The sequence below is a fragment of the Plutella xylostella genome, chromosome 8 (genome assembly GCF_932276165.1).
Source record: "Plutella xylostella chromosome 8, ilPluXylo3.1, whole genome shotgun sequence".
Lineage (NCBI taxonomy): Eukaryota > Metazoa > Arthropoda > Insecta > Lepidoptera > Plutellidae > Plutella > Plutella xylostella.
Genome location: NC_063988.1, coordinates 6,765,837 through 6,785,251, shown reverse-complemented (window position 1 = coordinate 6,785,251; position 19,415 = coordinate 6,765,837). Strand labels below are relative to the sequence as shown.

At 36.1% G+C, this 19,415-nt stretch overlaps 1 protein-coding gene across 3 annotated transcripts in view; it reads right to left on the bottom strand.

Moving 5' to 3' along the window:
• Positions 1 to 19,415, bottom strand: part of LOC105381330 (protein yippee-like) — a 61,005-nt gene that overhangs the window by 3,583 nt on the left and 38,007 nt on the right. For 2 of the 3 annotated variants that reach the window (XM_038114689.2, XM_011551031.3), the window contains exons 2-3: positions 1,384 to 1,472; positions 310 to 437 (exon numbers count right to left, since the gene is read on the bottom strand). In XM_038114689.2, coding sequence (XP_037970617.1) covers positions 310 to 437; positions 1,384 to 1,420 — 165 coding nt within the window. In that variant the 5' untranslated portion in view covers positions 1,421 to 1,472. Of the gene's footprint in view, positions 1 to 309; positions 473 to 1,383; positions 1,473 to 19,415 lie in introns of all 3 variants that reach the window. The other variant, XM_011551032.3, reaches the window with a different exon arrangement.

Sequence of the window (19,415 nt, the reverse complement as noted above, 5' to 3'; positions counted from 1 at the left end):
CATGTAGACTCGTGTCTGCCAGCTCTCCGTTACGACTCTTTTATAGCTCTATATAACTCCTGTATGGTAGGTATATCCGTATTATGTAGGTATCTGTTAGTATAGCGATCTAGATGTGGTGGCATCCTCACGAATGTTTACATTCACCGTTGCAGTGGTATTAAGAACGTGTTAAGAACATAACATAGGTACTTATTAAGAACCCTCCAACGACTATTTCTTCATGAAATTATGATTATTGTCTCTACTTGTCTCAGGGCAAAGGCCTTACGAATCCTACCAAGCACTAAAACATTTAACAACACAAACCTTAGATATGAGCTCGTCATGGCTGGCCAGGTGCGCGCGGCAGTGGATGCAGCTGTAGGTGCGGTGCGACGGCGGGAGGTACGCCTGGAACGTCTTGACGGGAGTGCGCGCCGCCGCGGCGGGGCCCCCTGTCGCGTGAGTGTCTCGCATGAGTGTCGACTACCTGAACACAACGCCTCGCCCAATCAGCTCGCTACGGTTTTTGGACTGGCCAATCGCAGGGAGGGGTGCTGGGGTAGTCAGGACAGGGATAAGTCAATCGTTGTTGAGGTGGTGGCACTGGCAGTAGTGGTTTGTTTAGAGTTTTCTGCCAAGATCTTTAGGGTGTAGATCTTTAGGGTGTAGGTAAGTATATTCTCTCTATATTTTACAGGAGACTGAAGGTTGAATTCGGGCTATAGAAAGACAGTGGGTAATATAGTTTAAATGGGAAGATAATTTTGTAACTTTGGCCAAAGTCAATAATTGTTTATCAACACATAGTAAATGCTGATTGCCAGAGAAAGAAAGTTTGAATTTGAATCCTTACACAGAGAAAAACCACGTCAAACACAGATAAACAGCAGTAACTTGCTGTTATTATTTTAAGGACTGAAAAGATACAGTTTAGGTAAGAATTTAATTAATAATCTAAATTGAATAAACTTATCTTCAGCATTAGCACGGGTTCTTGAAAGTTACTCCCACACGCAGAAGCAGTCTATCATATTTTTTACTGCTTGTCAAGTGCTTGGTGTGGTGGGAGGGAAGACTTTACTTTTTATTCAACATCGTCGTAAGTAGATACTTAGCGATTAAAAGGTTAAAGCCCCTAATCTTCATTCTTTTTAGACCTAAAAGTAAACGTTTGCTATATGTATACTGTTCCGTAAATGAAATTTTTCACCAGAAAAGATTTGGTTCTTTGGTTGCAGGTGGGGTGTAACCTAAAAATAATCCTAAATAAACCTTGGAATGTCGTTGTAGGTATTGTTCGATTAGCAATCTGTTTGATCCACCATACAGGGGTGGTTAGTTAGTTGGTTACCCACTTAATTCTATGCTTTATTGAACCTAAGCAGGGGTTACACAGACCTGTCTGCCGCGAGCAGCACCCGCCAGCCGCCCACATGTGCCGGTCAGCTGCCGCGCCGCCGCGCCCGCGCACTCCAACCCGCCACCCTCTGAAACAACAACAAACACACACTATTAACACACAATATACATGTATATGTATTATGCTCACTGGAAAGGGTAGTCATTATGGCACTCATATGGATACTGTGTTCACTGTAGTACCTGAAAAGGGTAGTCATGGCACTCACTGAAGTGAAAATGTTCGACAGATCTATCTGAATGGAGGAAGAGACTGCTTAGGGATAAGAGGTTTCATTGGTAGTGCTTGTTAAATAACTTAATACAACAGCGTAAGTAAATCCAGGATGGGATAGCTCGAGCCAGAGCTGCCTCGAATCAGTATGAAAAAAGTAACACGTTTCATAATGTTAATGTGAAAATAAGCGCAAACGACCGCTACCGCTTAAATAAACTTGTACCAAAGCCTTAACAAACACGACTAAGTACTTATACCCACATATATCATCTTGTTTGAATCTCAGTGAAGCATACACTTTGCATATTTATTTATTGTATGCTGTTGCAGCTACAGACAAGGCCGTGGCTTACCGGAGTCATTGACCACTCGAGGGTTGAGGTACGTCACGCTCGGAATAAGCAACTGTAACTCTTCGGGCCTCGGTAAGCATTGCCCAAGAATAATGACGACTATGTTCTATTGGTATCAAGTTAATATTGACGTTATCTGGTCCGATTATGAAACTTTCGACGAAGGATGGAGCTCTATGAGATTAGCTGCGCAGGCGTTTATTGTACGTACCTATAGATATTGTATAGCGTAGATCTCGATATAACTATATAACGGACTGACTGACATCGAATCGGTTAAATACGAGTAAATCGCGCTTCATGTAGCCTGTGCTAATAATGCTAAAGCTACCTATCTGCATAAAAAAAACGTAAGTACTTATGTATTTTTTTATTGGCTCACGCGGCGATCTGTCATTTCCAGCCAGCATGAAGTCGTACTTTAGATACTTAGGTTCCGTTCCTACCGTACATTCGCGTGTTTAGAATTTATAAATAAGTTTAAAACAATTTATTGACATGTTGCTTATCGTATAGTGCCACAAACTTATCTGTTCCGGTGACAGCTCAAATAAATCTCTAATATTTCTAAATTCTATAAGATTTTAAGTTTGCTCGTATTATTATTTCGCTCTTGCGGTGTTCATGAACCCATCTAATGTTTTAAAATATACAATTCATTAGTAAGTAATGAGATATGGATCAATTTAGTTCGCTGTCACCGGAACAGATAAGTTTGTGGCACTATACGAATGTTAATCAGACACGAAGTAACTGCGATGCCTGTCAGTATCAGTCTTGCTTGCCAGCATTTATGTACTTAAGTACTTACTTAAGGAACTACTTACCTACACACATAATAATTCGTTAGTGGTAACTAGGTAAGTACTTACCTACTTACTCACTACAATGCATTTTTTAATATTCAAAAGTAATTGATTTATCCCACCCGTTTTTCCGAAATACACAGTGCTGCAAATAGACAATGGGTTAACGTGGACACTACTCTACAGCTCTACACTATAAAAATAATACCTCCGTTAAACTAGATTTATGTCAGTGAGGTGAAATATTGGCTAATAGTGGGCAGCGAAAAGATTTATTTAGTTTGTTACGTTGGGACTAGGTACAGATACAGATATTTCAGATGACCTACTTCCGAGGTCAATGGGTGAGCGTGCGCCTCCCACCACCAACAAAATGTTGGCTGCTTTATAAAGATACTTCGTATTTTATGGCTCTGCCATTTTATTAAATTTAAATAACAAAATAACAACAATATTTAAGTACTTAGATGTTTCTCTGTGTTTGTGCAAAACGCCGATAGCCCTAAATGGTATGGAGTTTTACAGTTACACTTAGACTATTCTTTGAGACGACTAGACAAAGACTAGAAACCATAACATAAGTATACCTACCTACCTACTTATTTAATGCAGAAACTACTAATCTCTACATATCCATTAACTACGGGTTAGAGTTTAGTGGTTACAGGGTTATTTTTAAGTTGATCAATATTTTACTGCCGTTTAAATGGAAACACTCCAACATTTTCAGCCAATCAACTATCTACAATGTAAGTTCCCCTAAACAAAATAGGGCGAAAAAAACAATATAGGTAGGTAGATGTATTATTAAAGCACAGCCTTTAAAATGACTCATCAGTTCATCACATCAGCCGGGTTGTCTGGTTAAACCAGAATTATAGGATCTTATCTATCCTAGACGTGATGGGAATAATCATTATAAAGCCTTTTTATCTGCCGGCAAAAACGTAAGGACAATGGCTACGTGGAATAAACATTTTGAAGTTGTAAAAATTGAAAGATCTAATCTGTTAATACATTGTATGAGTAAGAAATGTTAATATACAAGTAGTTACTTATTATACAAAAAAAAATGTTTTAACTTGTAACGATGTAGTAAAATGGTTGATTTTAGTTAATTTCAAGGTACCTAGACGAGGTACCACAATAATATGGACGCCACTCACGCCACCTAAGGTAAGTTCCCTTAGGTGGCGAACATATTGGCGCATCGTCAAGGTAGTTCAAAATTGACCCTACGATTATGATAGTTTTATGAATTATCACTAGAAATTATAAAGGTAGGTATTTATTATAAAAAATTGTAAGTAATGCATTTTTATGAAAGTCTGTATGATGCTGGCCATGTAGCACGGGACGCTATTAAGACGCGACAAAAGTTCTCCGTCGTGCTCGCTCTTGAGGCTGCGCGATATGAGTGAGCGCGATGCAAAACTCATGTCACGTCTTAAATGCGCCCCGTACTAGCCCTTCTGATCATACCTAGTGATGATGATGACTCGATTTGGATGAATCCTTTTGAAGCAACCGTCTCAGTGGGAGGCCTAACACACGCAACGTGTTTACAAGGAATCATGTTGGCAATGTGTTAGTAGAAATTTGTTGCATTCAATTGATCATGCTTTACCTAACACCTTTGCAGATGTATAGAGGAAATCAGGTGGTATTTCTGGGGAATACGTCTGGAATTAGCTTGAACAGTGTCTGGAGAAGCAGAGACCTGGTACAGTTGGTTAGTTAGTCGTTGCATAAGACTAGGAAATTAGGTTATCTGTCCGTGTTGTGATTTGTGATGTTTGCTTGGTGAAGGCATGTATTAACAGTACATGGGGTACTTTACCACATACCTACATGTCTAGAAGTACTTAAGTATAATAACATATACTTATGTACGGTGGCCTGCGCCTAAAAGTATACAGGCGGAGTTTTTAAAATAGCGATCTCAAGCTCACATGCTGCTCAAGCACATCCACATAAACACCACTGCTACACGCATCACACACAACACGTCCCCGGATTTATAACAGATGTAGCTGGTCCCTTCATCATCAGGGATCGCTATTTTAAAAACTCCGCCTGTATACTTTTAGGTGCAGGCCACCGTACTTATACATAATTACTTTAGTTTATGGAAGATTAGAAAGTTGCATAAAATCACTATGGTAGCACACACACACTCACGCCTTGTACTAATGTACTCCCTTGCGGGGTAGGCAGAGGTGCATTGCTGCACCCACTTTTCGCCAGAGTGTTATGTTAGTCCCAATGTAATAGGGGGCGGGCCTATTGCCATTTTACGGGCACATCCAAGACCCGAGAACAAATATCTGTGTTTAAACAAATATCTGCCCCAGCCGGGAATGGAACCCGGGACCTTCGGCTCAGTAGTCAGGTCACTAACCGCTACGCCATTCGGTCGTTAGTACTCGTTAGTAGTCTAAATAGAGGTACCTATAGCTGTTCCTACATGCAAAGTTTATAAAATCATGTATAAGTACTTATTGCAATATCCTTTGACCGTGGGAACTTATTTGGTTGCTGTCCATTTATTCCCCAATCGATTATGAAAATCTTAATTAGAAAGAATATGGAAATGAAGAAATGGGCTATTGTCGTTTTTGACCGCAATCGCCCCAACAATAGAACACAGGAGGACCTTCATATTAAAATATTTAAATTAAATTAATGAATGAGGAACATTCATAGCGGCGTTTGTTTGGTTTCAGCGGTGACCTATTTGTATCCGATCCGAGGTCAGTTCTGTCGGAACTAATTGCTCATTGCCAATCAGATTTTATCATTAACTTAAATATACAGGGTGTTGCAAAATTGGTATACTAAGCCGAAAAGGGTCCACACAACTCGTTCTGGAAAACCTATTTCCGATGTCAGATTTGGGCGCACGAATAAAAAAATTATTAGTTAATACCATCCGGTTAAGTTACAATGACATGTAACATGTAACTGTTTTTTAAAAGCTTTTACCAAAAGTTACATTTAAGTAAGTTATGTAAGTAAAGTAGGTAAGTAAGATAAGAAAATTAAATGTTTTCCGCTTGATCCATAATAATTATGGTGCTAGGTTCGATCTGACTTTGTGCTTTTACAAGTTATGTATGGTTTTATAAATTTCGGCGCTAGTTGTAGCAAATGCAACAACCAACACCCAACACCTTGCAAAAACATAAAATAATGTAGTTGCATGTAATACTTATGTATATGTATGTAGGTATCCTGGGACAGTTTCCCAAGTCCCCTTCCCAGGTCATCGTGTCTATTGTTCTTTGTTCGACGAGCCCACAGCGCCGACACAATGCGGTATTGTGAATATTGTGATCTGTTGCATTACAAGCACTGGTTGGGAAACTGTTTGATATCCCCGTCCCCGAGTACTATCAGCAAAATAAGTTACCTACTGTATGATGTAAGGAACCTGCTGGTGCGGTTTGTTGCTGATCGTACTGAAATATGATGCACTGAAAAAAATAATTTTTAGCAAAGTACCAATTTAGCTTGGTAAAAAATTATTCAGCTGCATTCAATCAAGACATATTTAAATTATGCAATTAAGCTTAGCTAATATTGTACAAGCAAGTATTGCTAAATATTCTTGGCTATTATTAACAAAGTACTCGTCTATTTCTAAATTACCAACTCGACTAAAAATTACCAAAACCATATTCGGTTGAAACTAAACAAGTTACATATTTATTACATAGTAAGTAAGTTATTTAATTTTAGTCATAATCATAGTTGGCTATAGTTTACACCGAGCTTGGTTAAAAATAGACAAGCTTACATTATTGTTTCATAATAAGTAAGTTATTTAATTTTGGATATAATCATAGTTGGCTAAAATTTTCAGTTACGAGTTTGGTTAAAAATAGACAAGCTTACATTATTATTTAATGATAAGAAGTAATTTATTTAATTTTAGACATCAACGTAGTTAAAATTAAATAACTCACTATGATGCATGTAACCGTGCCACCTATATATTGGTAAATAAGCACAGCTCATTAATTAACAATTGAGTGGGCGAATACTATTTATATCCGAGTAACTTGATAAAAAATAAACAAGGAATCGGCTACATAGCCTGAGATTTCGGCCATTTCTCCCAAATCATAGTCGCGTGACGGACGTGTCTGTTGAAGCTCCTCCCGAGGCGGAGGTCTTCACCTCTATCTCCAAGCTTTCGTTTACCAGACGGACTAATAAGAAAGATGAAGAAGACAAACTGTTAAGGCTTCACAATTACGCTTAGGCCTTGGACAGCTGTAGAACAAAGGTGTGAAGAGACCACAGAGACAAGGATAATTGCTTCAAAAGAGTTATCCACAGCTCAATACTTCAATGAATATGCTGCTCTTAAAAACCGAAAGGATATGTCCTGGTGAGTTCAGTTTATTTTTATTTTTTGTCTGCTTTAGTTTAAGTACTTTTGAATACGTCTATCTATTCTACCCCTACCCTACCCGACTCGTATAAAAATTCTAATACCTATGTTTTCTCATTCTTACCTATGTTTTTTACGGAATTTTGTTAAGCATCATAGGCAGTATCTATAGTTTAAATGATACCTATGTGATAACCAATATACAAGGGGTATAAACTAAATAATAGCTAATAATCTATATTTCAGGTTCAGAGGAGACATCAAACATAGCATGTTTGCTGTTCATACCACCGTCCACCACCCTTAAGGCTGAAGAACGCAGCAAAAAAGATTTGACGTCCTTCAAAAGCAGAGACCACGGCCAGTATTATTCTTCATGTCAGAAGTTACTCCGATATCTGTACTATGGTAACAAGTAAGCTAACAAAATTTCTATAATATGGGCTCACTGTCACCTTTTATAATTATTGTCGGTGAATACATTGATGCATGGATGTTTAAATTGTATTCTTAAGTTACTTCTCATCAAGCAAAATATTGTCTAATATTACTTTAATGTGTAAATTACATTAGGTACGATATATTCCTGATATGACCTACGCATCAAAGATATCGATGATCATAGATATTGACAATTTTTTAACTAAAAATCATTTCCAATTACTGAAATACTTAAAATGGCCTTGGGTTAAGACACATTTTATTTTGTCTAGTAAGTGTTTTGGGTGTGATTTTTTGACGGTTTGTAATGAAGCTCAACCAGAACATTTTATAATAGAAAACGAACAATATGTAAAGAATTTATTGCACTTTAATTTTTTTTTGGTGTAAAAACTGTTTAGAGTGTAGCATTTATGATCATTTTCCCGATGATGAATGTGAATTATGTTTGATTTAGATCTATTTAAAAGTTTATATGACGGTATTATTGGGTTGTATAAAAGTTAGGTCATTACATACCTATTATCTTAGCTTATTCTATATTTATTATCTTATGTTCTGGCTAATCAACTAAAAGTATAAATTTATGTAAAGTAACTTGCTAACATTACAATAACTGTCATTTGTTTTTTTATGTAAACAATGTATTAACAAACACAGTTTCTTGATATTGTGTACTAGTTTTAAGATTAATTCTTATAACAGAGTAGTTTGTTACCTGAAATGACTGTATGGTGTACTGAATAAAGCTAATTTCGTATGTACATAATTTTCTTTCATTTTTTTTCTTAGGCGGGTTTACTGGGAAACCATAGCTAAAATACTTTGTTGCAAGTACCATTTTAAACGACCACATATCTAACTACATATTTTCAGTATGAGCTGACCTTGTATAATGGCTTTACGTAAAGTCATAGTTCAGCTTATACTGAAAATATATAGCATAATAGATATGTGTCGTTTAAAATGGTACTTGCAACAAAGTATTTTAGCTATGGTTACCCAGTAAACCCGCCTAAGAATACAAAGTAACTTGGCTAAATATACCAATCTTAATTGACTAGAAAGAACATAGTGTATTAGATTGGAAGTACCCAGTAACTTGGCTACGTATACCAATATGAATTGAGTAGAAATAACCAAGTAGATTAGCTGTCCCTACCCAATAAATTGATTATCATTATCAAGCTTCTTGTCTAGTTTTACGAAGCGACATATTTGAGCCTACTAAATTACTTTGCTAAACACAACAAAGCCCGTTGGTTGTGGCGACAGTTGTGTTCATTTCTTCAACCAAGTTAGTTGTTGCAGTTACAGATTGAATTGATTTGTAATACTAAGAAGCTTGAGTATTTTTAACAAAGTAACTCGATTTACTATAGAAAATAGGTTTGTTAAGTTTACTAAGAGAATAGATTAGAAGAAACCAATCTTGTATACGTATTTTTGAGCAACTTACTGGGTTAACATTACCAACATACGTTAACAAAGTTGACTTGTATAATTTTAGCAACAAACTTTGCAGGCTCCCTCCGAAGCAAGTTACTCGGTTGTAAATAGCAGCGGCTTGTTTATTTATAGCTGTTAATTTTTTTCAGTGTGTAGGTGAATGGATGGCGCAGTGATCCATCTATAACTCATGGTAATACGGAGTGCAAATATGATATAGCAGACCGAAAGCAAGTGACTCAAGGGGTTGCTCTCGGAGTTTCGGAAATTGGATTCTAGTAAGTTGATATACTTATGCGCCCTTTCAACATCCTGTAAGACGGTACTTATATGTAAGTATAAGAGATGATAAAAACCCCAACTGTTATTGAAATACAAAATTCACTGAACTGTATCGCAACTCGCAAGTCAGTGGAACGGATAGCGTGTCAAATGTGCCGCTTATTGGAAATTTAATTGTAATGCAATTATGGACCGTAAGGCTATTTACTGGGGAATCGAGTGGAGGATCGCATTATTTGAATTTCATTTCATCAAGCTTTAATTATTATGTACCTATGTGAAAGTTTTTACCTATACCTAAGTAGGTAAAACTATGATTTAATATTTATCCAACTTCAAAAAGATTTTCAATTCGTCTGTAGTTATGTACCTATGCTTGTATAAACGAGTAATCGAGGCTCTTACTTAATAAACCCTTCAGATCCCTTTCAATCTAGACCTAAGTTCTAGAATACGGCTCTCTCGTAGGCAGCAGTCAGTAACACAAATATATAAATAAAATCTCTAAAGTTTTGACCCTTTTTTGTCGTATTGGCCGTGACTCGAGTGAGTGTGACAAAGACAACCTTTAATGACTGTCTCAAGGCCAAGGGAGCGTGGGTTAGGTTGTGCAGATTATTGGATCAAACTATAAGTTAATGCGAAAATTAGGATTAGGTAAGTTGGTATTACTTGGTATACTTACTTAAGTACTTAACTATAACTTGATACAACTTATATTATATCCTATCCACTATAACGTCGTAGGTAGTCTATATAAAACGTAAATTTCATCACCTCATAGGAGAAACGATAATTCAATTAAGTACCTACCTAGTTACTTATTAGTTTTATCAATCATACAAATCATTATTCATTAATATCTACCAAGTCGAGTCCGGAGATTTGACTGATAAAGTGATACTAGGTATAAGTACCATAACAGTAAATGTAATGAAATCCAGGTTGACAGACATCACCTATAATAAAACCTAAATACCATAGATACCTCAGAACTTTCCGATGTGAGTTGGAGTTAGGTACTTAGTCCTTTCCTAGGTCGTTCACCTTTGGTGTTTTCATTAAATTGCGTCGCGGCGAGCGGTGTGAATGTGAATGCCAGTGTGATGTGTTGTTTTCGTTTGCTCAATAACGTTATTTTAGACTATTTCGACGTGGCTTCAACCTATTTATTTGGTTTTGCCGTAGGAATTTCAAATACACTCACCAGCAATGAAAAGGTTCCAGTGAGAAAGTTAACTAATTACTCCTAAACGCCTGCAATATTGAAGTACTTCCTTACTTAAATTTAACAACAAGATCCGTCAACTCATCATAGTCACGAATTCACGATGTTACTGAGTAGCAGTCTTTGAAGTAGTTAGTATTTATTGTGTAGGTAATGTTACCTATCTAGGTATAATACTTATAGCCTAGGTTATCTATGTAAGTACTTATAGTTATTCAGACGGAAAAGCTTATGCATGATTAATGAAACAGTGAAACTCACAGAATATTTTCCGACAGTCTAGGTATACTTAAATATACTTAATTGTGGAGTGGCAAGAATTACAGCAACGTGATAATGATAACTTGATAAAGTAAGTGGTTGGTTAGGTACCTAAGTAAATACTAACCATAAAACTTATCTACCCGATGCATATAAATATGTAAGTAGGTACCTCTAAATATAGATAGATATTCTTTATTTGTACACAAAAACATGGTCAACATTACAAAACACTAAATCTAACACTTATGTACAAATGGCGGTCTTATCGCTTAAAGCGATTCCTTACAGACAACCTTTGACCATAGAACATTACAGACAAACTTTATACCTAATAGGACATGTATAAATACGTACATATACATAGGTAAATAATAAATATGTATAAGTAAGTAAAGGTAATATCTATGTACTCAGATCAGATTAGAAACTGGGTCAAATGTGTTAACTTATCGGCCATTCGTTTGGGAGCCGTATCATTTATCACACAAAGAGAAAAATAACATGAAAGTATGCTGTTTACTAACAATACCGTTCGTAGGTACCTAGATATCTATTAAGTTGGTATTTGGTATAAAATGGTTACCTATACAGGGTGTTGCAAAAAGGGTATACTAAGCCATGTAGATTTTGGCTTAGTATACCCTTTTTGTAATACCCTGTATATGAAACTGCGCATTTTATATCCGTCCTAATATAAATTTTAATAAAATTGTAATCTGTATGAGTATGTGTATGTGTAGTCAGTATAAATGTGTATTTTTGTAGTCTTTGCAGTAAGGGACGTACGTAAAATACGTCTTTGTCTTGAGAACAGACAAGGAATAGACATACTTACTTAACTATACATACTTCTTAGGTAAGTAATAAAAAGGTTAAGTACATGAATAGCTATTTAATTTATACGCAAATTACCAAGGGATGATAAGATAACGTGACATCTCGAAAGGAGATCGCTCTGTGTATTGTGCGACTAAGTAATATAATAATATAGAGTAGAGCATTTCGGCAAGTAAGCATATTTAGTTATTTTGTTTGGTTTTTACTTACTATTAATTTTCTACCATATGATTTGTATCTTAAATGCTAACCAAATATACTACTTTCACCCTAACTTACTCAAAATGTTGACAACAAGCCACCTGTTCTCAAATGTTACAGTCTGCCTACTGGTTACTCACGGCACAGGCTTAGCCTAGTGTGAGAACTGAGAACCCCAGCTACCATAGTTTTATTAATCTGGTCCAAATAATTTATAACTGTTTTATATCCATAACATTTATTAAGATAACCTGTGTAAATATTTTGGCTAAATAAACATTTTTTCATTTTCATTTTTCATACGTATTTACTTATTAAAGTGCAATATATTATGACGATGCAAGGTCAAAAGATGCATTAGCAGATGCACGGAACAGAACTGCCGGCCACGCCACGGTCTAATTATAGTCTAGTTGCAAATATAGACAAGACATACGTCCAAGGGCCATCTGCCTGCATACAGGTATGCTGGCTGCCACTTCTAGTAACAATCGACTTTACATTGTAGGTAATATTGGGTTCGGGTTGCACGAAATGAGCCTTCTCTTGTGACGTATCACCTGCTTCTGATATATATACGTCCAGGTTCCTTCGGGACTCTTATTTTACTAGTTTCGGTGACTAATAGATTTGTCACTTTTGTCACCGAAACTATAACACCATTGCTATTGTCATCGAAAATAAATAGTGCTATGACATGCTAACAGCCAATCCATCTTCCAAATGTGTGGATGTAAAAGAGAGCTGGATGGATTATGGCCACTCACTCCTCCAACAACTAAAAGGAAGATAGAGGAAGATACTAATGTATTCTTAGTGCTACTTAAATTTAAGTTTGTACCTAAATAAAATATTATTATTTATGTAAGTACAATATTTGCAGTATCGCGTAGGCACTGTGGCGATAACACGCCAAGTACCAAGTAGGTCATTTTGAAAGGCAGTCCTTCCTCCTGAACATTCGTAAGGCGTAGTTACCAGTTTTATTAAACAACAACAGTAAAAAATACTATGTCAGTAGTACATAAAGTACGTGTTTATCTATTTATACATTATAAACCCAATTACCCTGCTTGTGCCGTGCATTGGGTTTAATCCTAGATCAAACGAGTAATAAACAGCAAAGATAAATTACCAGCAGACTAATCGGCGAGGGTACTTCGTAGCAAGATGAAAAGGAAAACAAAACACGCACGCGCAACTTGCATCATACAAACAAACAGCTGATAAACCTACAATAGGCGACTCTTGCGTAGTTGCGCAAAGTTGCGATAAGAGTTCATGCGCATTTACTAACCCGCAAGGGAAACTAACCCGCCTGCCACCACAGTAAAGCCTACAGTCCTATGCAGAGAAGCGGAAAACTAAATGCTCACAGCTGTGTTTGCCATTTACATAATGTGACCGTAGCGAAACTGGTCGTGGTTATTGAGAGCATTCGATTACGAATCTAAATCCTAAGTTGACAGGGTGCAGATCACAATGTCAATACTTGGAGCTTAGACCATGTTAGAACCGAAGGTACGCAGTTGTAGAGTCGATGGAACAGCAATGACTTCCGTGTCTGTATGGCAGTTACATTTACCGGCTTATAAGGGAGCTTCGTAACTACATTTTCTACGACTTAATCATGGGGTTTGAGTGAAATATTCAGCCAACATTGTCTCTACTGCTGTTAGAAATGGTTTCCCTCATACCGCCTCATGATCATATCCGTAAAAAAATCCCATATGTCACGGTTAGCGCTAAGGTCTTTTTGAGAGACCATACCAAAAATTTGGTCATCTTTCAGAAGCTGTTAATATGTGTGCAAGCTGAAATCCCGAACAAACAACGAAATATGAATTACGAAAGCCAGAAAATAGTGTGGCTAACATGTAAAACTATTGGTTGATTAAGGTGATATGGTGCCAGGATAGTTACTGATGCCTTTGCAATGAATGTTGTCGCTCGTAACTAACAATCGGTTTGTTTGATTGAACTGCATTAGCTTCAAAGTGTCTCTAGGACAATCAACGTAAATAATAATAATAAGTTGTCAATCAAGGTCTCTTCACCAATAGGCATTCGTGTTGTCGAGCAATTAGTTCGTAATCTGCTAGCTTCTGTTACGAAACCCACCATTAATTAAACACCCAAGTTAATAATAATGAACCACAAAAACTAACTCGCTTAAGATAACAGAAAAAACACGAGGAAGGAACAAATAAATGGAGCAAAAAAATAAGTGCTGGTAGATACAAGAAGTAAAGGCGAAGTTACTTAAAAACAGTACGTCTTATACATATTTTGTGCGTACGCATTAAGTATGTAATTATAATAACTGGATAGAATACGCAAAATATATTCGTTTACCAATCTACATCATTATTTTATCATCCATACCGAAACAATAATAATGTACCTCGTTGCAATAAACATTGTAATATTTGTAATGATGTAGGTACTATTAGACAACAATATGAATGACCGTTTCTCTTGACCCCAGGAGCTTAGCTAATAAATCATAAGTGAACTACACCGGTATTAATAGAATTGCCTATGACCCCTTGCAAGATAGACGTACCTACGTGGATAATTAGTCTATTTAGTCTTATATTCATGCAAAGTCAGGAACTGTTGAAGCACTTAAATGTAATCCAGACCAAACAAATTTATAGAAGCAACCCTCACCAGGTATCGCGCTTTTGTTATGAACTTATGAATAGGGGAGGAGAAACAATAGATTTCAATAGGGGTGATACAAAAAGAGTTGGTGTGGTCTTTATTTTACTGAAGTACGGAGTGGGCGTAGGGTAAGTGACTTGTGTTGTCTAGATAAACTGTCGCGACATTTTTTTTGCTATTAATAGCAATCATTATAAAATAGAAATGAAATAAAGATAACGCAATTTCATGATTCCGGCTACTCTGAGCCATTCAAAAACTACAAATTTAAATCTAGTTTAAATGCAAAATTGAAACTTTCCTCTAGACTTAAATCTTCCGTCTCTTTATTATTATTTTTACAGATTTGTGTAAGTAGGTGTGGTTGGCAACACCGTGTCGACTTGACCTGCGCAGTCAGCTGTTCACTGTTATTAAACACACATGGCTTCACAGGCTACTCTCGACTCACATTAGCTAGCGATTCTAGAACCTATGGTCACTGAAAATATGACTCAGATTTGATTAAAGTTATGTGAATTGAAAAATTATTGAGTACAACTCGTAGAGCAGAGCATCGCTTATTTTAATTCAATCTAGTTATGCGATGTTCTGTAATAAACTTTATGAACAATTACATCTTTTTATAAGTTTCAGTACCTACCTACTAGACTAGATGATAAAAGTGTATCCCTAGTTAATTTACAAAAATATCTTTAGGTACTCGGAAAGATGTGGGAACAATTTAATAAAACCCATACACTAGTTAGAATGACTACTACAAAGTACTTACATTAACTAGGTACTTACTTATATGTGAACGTTTGATTTCGTTAGAACAGCAAGTTCCCGATTTTCTTTCAAAACAACTTCAGCAACACAATACACTTCGTGCGGGTTTGATGATGAAATATTAATATTTGGTCATATTGGGTATATTGTAACTATTGTAAGTACCAACTGCGTATCTTTACCATGAGTTACTACGCAATCGAGCCAGTAGAAGTAAATAAAAAAATATCAGTCGTAGAAGCTAGCAAACAAACCAATTATTAGCAATACATACATACGCCGGCCATGCTTATAAAAACAAGTATGTATAAATAAAATGATAACTGATGAACGAGTAAGCAAAGGATGTATAGTGCAGGTGGGTTATTCCGAATTTCGGGTAATTCCGATTTTTACCAATTTCTTCCAAACGTAGCCATACTTTGAACCGTGGAACCATTCACCTTGATGGCAACTATCTTCTACCTTGCTTGGGTTGTTCCACGGTTCAAAGTATGGCTGCGTTTGGAAGAAATCGGCAAAAATCGGAATTATCCGAAATTCGGAATAACCCACCTGCACTTAACAATATCTAAAATAAACTAAACTAGTTACTTAAATCATTGTTATAAAATCTGGACTCTAGTCGTAAGTAGTATTCCCATAAACACTGAAGATGAAAATAAGACTTATTCATTAACCCATTGAGTGCCGAATGTACCTAATGTCACTAGGTACCACATGGTACGTACTACGCAATATTGCGTAGTCGGCATTCAATGTGTTAAAAAAATAAATTTCCTAATTCGGATTAGCTATAGCTGGCTAAGGCTTTTTAGGCGTTACCTTAGAAAACATCAGCGGATAACATCGATTCTATTGTAAGTAGCTATGTATTTCTGTTAATATTGTCTAGACGCGTTGGTTGCTCTATTTATGGTGTCGTGTTCCAAGAATAAATAAAACCATTATATTACATTGTATGGAGACGTTATTGAACATCGGATAGCAAAAAATAATAAAAGGGGTAGTAGGTAGCTAAGTACTTTATACGAAGATACACAAAAGAGTGTCGCTAATGAGGTTTTATTCCATGTAGTCCCACGCGGGGTGGTATAAGTCGATACTGTGTTGGCTGAGCGTTGCCTCGACACGACGACGACGTCTCATTTCACAGCTCACGGCAAAGTCGAGACGGAAATCAGTTTTATGATTGAAAAATTTCAAGCTTAAATAGTAGCGAAAGAGCAAATTCAAGGCGCAACACCAAATATATTTAGTTCAGGCCGAGATGAAACCGTTGATAGGATGCACTCTAATTTTTCGACGTGCAATAATTCTAATAATAATCTCTAGCAACAGAATTGGATTAATACGAGTATAATTAATCAAATCAAATTTTGGTTGTTAACAAACGAGCCGTTCAATGTTTACAAGTGCTTTAATATTTTGGTAGTAGTTACTATCCACAAAGTTTATAAACACCATAGCAGTCGTGATGTATTATTACTGGCTGGTTGGCACATGTGTATTTGCATACATTGCATGTATGTAGAATTACCATTAGTAGTAAAAGTATTTATATTTTATGCCTATGCGTGCTTTCTGCAAACTGAATTCGAGACTCGTGGTAAACAGGAAATCTATTTTATAATCCTTATTAAATTTCATAAAGAGATGTAACTAAGTAAGTACTTAAAAATACGACTAACTACTTATGTATTACCTAACAGACTTATTTCTTATTAGAGACTATTTGATACCGTTAAAGTGCTATTTTCTATTGCTATGCACCACACACTACACAAACACATGTTATGCTTCAACGCATCAACTAACACAATACACAACAAAGGCCAGTAAATGTAAGGCCAACAGTCTTCGTAACTTCCAGCGATTACCTATTGAGGTAAGACGATCCTTCCAGACGTATTTAGCTTTCGCAGCAGGACTTAGCAGATCTTGCGCCAAACAAACGACATATCGGTCAACTGGTCTACTTAATTTACAAACTGGTCGAGGCGAGAGTCGAGCCTCAGACTGGTTGCGATTGAAACTTGGTACTTGGTAGTTCGAGGGTCTCGTCGTGACGTGATTGGGCGGTAAGATTCTCATCAGTACTTTTTCCATGAATATACTACTTATGTAAAGATTAAATAATTACTTACTAAATAAATTATTATGTGTTCTTTCGAAACACACAGCGTTGAGTGAAGAAGCAATTATTTGATTTCTTAGTATAAATAGGAAAAAATGGGTTTTTACATACCAATCTGCTGTATTTTCCTCTCTTTCACTTTAGCCAGTGGACAGTGCAGTCTAGAATCTGGATTCTACTCTGTGACGCGCTGTCAAATTTCTGACATAGCTTTTTGATTTCTTGAATCAAACGCGTTTATATATTTTTGAAAATGGATTTTTTACTAATAATCCATGATAATATTCGTGTTTGTGGAATAAAACAATCAATAAAAGTGTTAATTCACTTAATGTATAAAAAACTCTGTATGAGACATCGTACTTTTCGTCAATGTACAAAAAATAGTTTCGCACCGCTACCGACGCCCCGCCCGCGGGCCGGTATTAATATTTTTTTCAGAAAACCGAGAAGATCACAAGATTACATGAAGATATTATGATAAATCTCTGTGATAGTGTGAAATATGCTCTCCAGCAAATTGGATTCATACCTACCTTCGAAGTCTGAACTGAGTAAGTCAGAAAACTATTTCACGCATGAATCTTTCGGTACAAAAACATTGCAATTTACAAATTATATTTTATCTTTGTGCTTATACCTTTAAACCAGAAACCAGCTCTGTTCAATGGTGTTTCTTTATTCAAATAGTATTTACGTTGTTACATACTGTATTTACATAGTTTAACTCCATTTGGTAAAGCTAAAAATTCTCATAAGAGAATGCTTACTTATATGAGAACATTTAAGTTTGTTCCTATTCATTTAATGCCATGTTATCTAGCATTAGGAAGCCTCCCAGATGGGCTACAGATGCTTGTTAGACCTTTGGTTGTTGGGTTTATAACCTTTACACTGCTTACTTTGAATTTAAATGTTTCAATTGTAAACATGGTATTGATACTTGGTTTCAAAAGTTTGAAAATATTTTCACATCTGGTATTAATTAGTTAACATGTACCTACCTATCTACATAATATACCAACCTTTTGATTGCTGCATGCATAGATGTGTTGTCGCAAAATATTTGTAATTTGTTGATTACATTATTTATTTACCAAGTGTTTATGAAGGGTGACACAATGAAAATAAGTCACTATTTATGCCCTTATGTGGGTCACCTCTGACTACCCCTTCGGGGATTTGCAGTCGTGTGTATATTATACAGAGAACTTTACACTTATATTAGCAGTTTCACTATTGAGACTGTCATCTTAAAATAAATTAAATATGACATGCAGTGCTGTGGTTGACAATATTGACTTGCAACCAATGGCTTAAGCCAGTAGCATAGTTTGACCTAGCGGATGGGTTGATGAGATTATAATTTATAAAATCTCTTGGCTAATATTTATCCCTATATTTACAACTTTTGTTGTCTTATAGGTTTTTTACCATAATACCTTCTTACAACTTATATGTATACATGTTGTTTTATGCTCACATAGCATTTAAAACTGGCTCGGGGCCCCTATTTACCATATTGACTTAGTTATTAACCATAATAACTTCTTACAACATGTATGTATACATATAAATATGTTGTTTTTTGCTCACCCACAGGATTTAAACTGGCTCGTGGCCTTTTTATTCCTATTTACCTATTACCTAGGTATACATATTATGTCCTTTTACATGCGGGTGTAATGGACAGAGCAACAAAATACATTGCCAGTCTAAATGCTGATAGGCACTGGCTATGATGAACTCATGGATCATCTCATAATGTATTTTAACTTTGCATAATTTCATTAAACTTTCGGAAAGTTAAATGTAGCAGTTACTAACTGCAATATTATTGATGACACACACATTGGTGGTGTCGGACCCATCTTCAAGTACCTAATTATTGGGGATTTTATGCAAAGTTTATGAAGGTTTGAACTTATAAGTTCATTGTAATACATTGACCAGTCGAAA